The 5,158-nt window shown below is 44.8% G+C and overlaps 1 protein-coding gene across 1 annotated transcript in view; it reads right to left on the bottom strand.

Moving 5' to 3' along the window:
* Positions 1–4,196, bottom strand: part of SARC_11998 (hypothetical protein) — a gene marked incomplete at its 3' end in the record, with an annotated part of 7,664 nt that extends 3,468 nt beyond the window's left edge. Inside the window, exons 1-2 of the mRNA XM_014293904.1 lie at positions 3,326–4,196; positions 1,201–1,337 (exon numbers count right to left, since the gene is read on the bottom strand). Of these exons, the coding sequence (XP_014149379.1) occupies positions 1,201–1,337; positions 3,326–4,193 (1,005 nt within the window). The remainder of the gene's footprint in view (positions 1–1,200; positions 1,338–3,325) is intronic.
* Between the last annotated feature and the right edge of the window lie 962 nt (positions 4,197–5,158).

The following is a 5,158-nucleotide window of genomic DNA, read 5'->3' as shown; positions in this document are numbered from 1 at the left end:
GGGTTATCAACAAGAACCTGATCTGAAAACACGTGTATGTGTTAAGAAGGGGAGATAGAGGGTTATCAAAAGGAACCTGATCTGAAAACACGCAAATGCCACAGGGAGATTGTTATGAAAGGGAGAAAAAGGGTTATCAATAGGAACCTGATCTGAAAACACGCAGATGTCATAGGAAGATTGTTAAGAAGGGGAGATGGAGATATATTAATAGGGACCTTATCTGAAAACACGCAGATGCCATGGGGAGATTGTTAAGAAGGGTAGAAAGAGGGTTATGAATAAGAACCTCATTCGGTAGAAACGTTGTGCATAAGAAACCACCACACATCAGTGCACAAAAGACATCGAGACGGGCGTTGATGTAGCACGTTCACAGGTATCCTTACAACAAAATTATCGACAGAGAGCAGCAAGCATGGAACTAAATCCCCCATGATCATGCACTTAAACTTGACAACGGTGTTTCAGACGCACGTTTGTATTGGAGCACACGCCAATGTACGTTTGTACTGATTGTCACGTGTCATGGAATTCTCGTGCGGATGTATGTGTCTTTTGATACAGTAAATGATTAGGACATAACATATGTGCCATTACGACACAACTGTTGCGGCAATACAAAAAAAAACAGGCTATACAGAGAACACAACTGATTGAACTCACAGCAATCCTTAACTACAAGCGAAACACATACGCTACACACAGGAGTAACGCCGAATGTAATGGGTGCAGACCCTAAACCCTAGCACCGATAGAATGGTGTAGTGTAGTGCTATTGATTTGTACGGCGAGGTTTCAGGACCATAGTCCCGTCTTTCAAACACCCACACAGCCTACAGTGAAATCAGTCACGCGTGGAGCTTGGACGATTACTTGCTGCGTAGCACAGAGCGGTTTACAACTGCTCGAAACACCCACACAGCCTACAGTGAAATCAGTCACGCGTGGAGCTTGGACGATTACTTGCTGCGTAGCACAGAGCGGTTTACAACTGCTCGAAGAGCCAGCAACTAGCTATCTAGCAAAGACAAGCACTGTACGCGGGAGACAGATCGACAAAACTTGCAAGGCGAATGAGGAAGAGGAGAGCGAGGGGGGGGGGGGCTTTTCTATATACCACGGGGCAATTAGACGTGCCAGACGGCTTTACCACACCCTGTCTTGCGGACGGATGAGTCACGCTCTACTACTACATACATGGGCTTTCGCAAGTAGGTAGCGACAGGCTGGGTGTCTCAGGCAGTCACTGTGCGCGTCCAGCAGATGGATCACCTGCGAGTACTGCGCCGTCTCCAGGTACAGATGCGCCAGCCAGTACAAATCGTCCCAGTCCCCTGATGGTGTAAGTGAGACCCAAGTGTGGGTATAGGATTAAGGGCTGGTGCAGGTGGGTGTGGTGGCTAGGGTGCGGGGTTAGGGTTTGGTGCGTTTGGGTTGGTGGTAGTGAAGATCGATAGTAGTCAAGTAATATTGTTTCATGGTCGAACCATAACAGCACTGGGTTGGCATTCATGCCATAATAACAGGCTAAACCAACCATAAAATATAAACAGAGTATTGGACGATGATGTGAAACTGGGAGATGAGGCTCTTTTGTAAGCTGTGGTGACATACCACAGGGGCGTGATGTGTGAGAGGTGAATGCAGGTGTGGGCGACTGATCCAGCAATGGACCAGCTGACAGGTGTGTCCCAAGTGACACTTGGGGGAAGGAAGGGTTGGAATACGGACACCACACCAGTGTTTGGGCAGAAACGAAGAAGGAAAAGATCTGATCAGTCAATCATGTATCACGACTGTGATACCAGCATAACAAACTACATGTGGGAGTTCAATACAGAGGGAATGGGACTACGAGAGACGAACTGTACTGATATGGTGTACGCTGGACCTTACACCAAACAAGCACAGAAGACTATGACTTTTATATACATCAAACAAGCACAAGAGCCTACACTAGCATATACACCAAAGCTCCCGCTACCAGAGCGAGCGAGCCTGACCGAGGATGATGGGTGTCCATTTCTACTGACAAATACGCACGGTTACAGCGGAAGGCATTCATATTCATCGCCAACGCTTACTATCCGATGCTGTGGGTATCACAACGAGAACCTCATAAAGAGAAACCGTATGTCCTCAGTATAATAGCACTTGGGGACGCAATACACGGGAGTTGTTTCGATCTTTCACGATTGGTGTACAGGTGATCAGTTCTATTTATCTGCCCTTTCACCTCCCATCACACGAAATAATTTAGAAAAAAAAATACAGCGAAATCACGGCAGAGAGTACTGTCGCGCTGCTCGTACTACTGACTCTGTCTATATGTGCATAACATATATATTATAGGCATACACAACAATCCGCAGTATAATTGTATTGGCGACTACACGGCAGAGAAAACTGCCTCACAGCTTGTACTACTGACTCTGTCTATATGTGCATAACAAATATATTCCAAGCATACAAAACAATCCGCAGAATAATTATAAGTGACGACTACACGGCAGAGAGCACTGACTCACAGCTTGTACTACTGACTCTGTCTATATGTGCATAACAAATATATTCCAGGCATATACAACAATCCGCAGTATAATTATATTGACGACTACACGGCAGAGAACACTGACTCACAGCTTGTACTACTGACTCTGTCTATATGTGCATAATAAATATATTCCAAGCAGACACAACAATCCGCAGTATAATTATATTGACGACTACACGGCAGAGAGCACTGACTCACAGATTGTACTACTGACTCTGTCTATATGTGCATAAAAAATATATTCCAGGCATCAAAACAATCCGCAGTATAATTATATTGACGACTACATGGCAGAGAACACTGACTCACAGCTTGTACTACTGACTCTGTCTATATGTGCATAATAAATATATTCGAAGCAGACACAACAATCCGCAGTATAATTATATTGACGACTACACGGCAGAGAGCACTGACTCACAGATTGTACTACTGACTCTGTCTATATGTGCATAAAAAATATATTCCAGGCATCAAAACAATCCGCAGTATAATTATATTGACGACTACACGGCAGAGAACACTGACTCACAACTTGTACTACTTGATCAATCGCAATCTACCTCTACTAATCCAGGATAAACCAAAAACCAAAAATAATGATATCCCGAGGTTGACCATACTCGCGCGCACACGACCGAGAATACGATTTCTCAGCGTCCACGACACAGCCAATTGCAATACAACCCTGAGTGCGACTACACAAGCGACTATACCACCCAGAATACGACTTCTCACCCTTTGATCCCAGTGTAGCATTTGACTTACCTTTCGATGCCGTCAGGGCCTTTTCGGCCCAATACACAGCACTGGGAAGAAGCCGTCTGTCTTGGCACTGTTTCCGTGTTCGCCTGAGCTTAGCCACTACCCTTGGCACATCACTCGAAGCCGCATCAGCCCCAGGACCAGCCGCTATACTATCACTGCCAGTGCCCCGGCACTCTTCTCCGAAGTCTCCGTTCCGATTCTCAAGGTTTTCGTTCTTGCCCATGGAGCTCGAGCCTTGGTTGTTGAACCCATCGGTAGTATACTGGTTATGGCTGACGCTGGTACTACTATGATGATGCAGTGCTCCTTGCTTGCCCTTGCATGTACTGCTATTCCTGCTGAAGCTACTGTCACTGTGCTTTGTACCGCTGGCAGCAGAATTAGCAACCAGCCGTCCACTGGTGCCAAACGCGCTGGCGTCTCTCAGGTAGCCACCAAACCCCATATCCACAGGACTGACAACCCCAGCATGCACACTCCTACTTGCACTTGTACGTTGTTGTGAATGCAAATGCGTAGGCGTGTGTGCATTCGTATGTGGTTGTGTATGTGTGTGTATATTCGGTGTATTCACACTTGCGTGTGCATGTATACGTGCGGGTGTGTGGGGGCTACCAGTCTCCCTCTCCCGTTCTCGTTCGCGTTCCACATCGAGATTCGCCCCGCTAAAACTTAATCTAATATTCGAACGTGGTTGTGTATGTGCATACGTACGTGTGTATGTGTCCATACTTCGTCGTGTGCATAACTCCTTATCTTCGAATCCAAGCCCTGGTAAGGACGTCCGTGTCGAGCTTCCATTGGCATTTGCACTCGCACACGCATTGGAATCGGCATCAAGGCTCGAGCGGCTGTGAGATGCAGACATCGTGCTAGAAGATAGAGTGTGTACACACACACATATATATATATATATATATATATATATATAAATATATATATATAAATGTATGTGTGTATGTGTATGTGTATTTGTGTGTCTATGTGAGCAATGTTGTAGCTGTATGGACTACTTATACAGGCGGATACTCAGCAATTATGCTCGTACTCCCAGAAGCCTATTTACTAAGTGGTGAGAACATACTTATTCATCCAGTTATCTGTTTCGCACGGCTATATATTCTTATTACAGCTTCGCGTGAGTGCACATAATATAACGACCGATATTATTTACGCGGTACAAACCACAAGCGATGCTGTCCAATTCAGACGTACACGTATACACGAAAATGTAGTGGTAGTATGGTATAGACGGTATCAGTACATATACGTAGGAATATATTATAACAAATCTAATACAAAAACATGCACGTCAAAATGCATGTACTAGCAGCCTTATTTATTTATTCTTTACTTTTATCATGTCGCTATGTATAAATCACCGACTTTCCAACAACGGTCGGTAAAATTTCGCCGGGGTATATTACGAACCAATAGAATAACAGCATTCAGAGGAGAAAACACGTTACGTATGTGTGTGCAAATACGATACTTTGTGGTGTAAAGCTGTAAATATCAATACATATATGTGTTCACTCTCTCTATCAGGCTTAAAGTGTGACGTGAAAGAAAACAAACCAATATGAATATTTGTGCACAAATTATCGACGTATGGAGTATGTGATGTGTACGTACACACACGGCTCATACGAGCAAACACACACACGTGTGTGTACACATTCACATGTACACACATAAATGTGTACACACACACACACGCACACGCTCACACACAAACGTACACACACACACAGAGAGAGAAACACACAGACACACAGACACACATAAACGCAGACACAGACACAGACACAGACACACAAACACACACACACG

Source organism: Sphaeroforma arctica (genome assembly GCF_001186125.1).
Source record: "Sphaeroforma arctica JP610 unplaced genomic scaffold supercont1.2004, whole genome shotgun sequence".
NCBI classification, from domain to species: Eukaryota; class Ichthyosporea; order Ichthyophonida; genus Sphaeroforma; species Sphaeroforma arctica.
The sequence above is the reverse complement of the archived record's forward strand: the minus strand, read 5'-3'. Positions and strand labels throughout refer to the sequence as shown.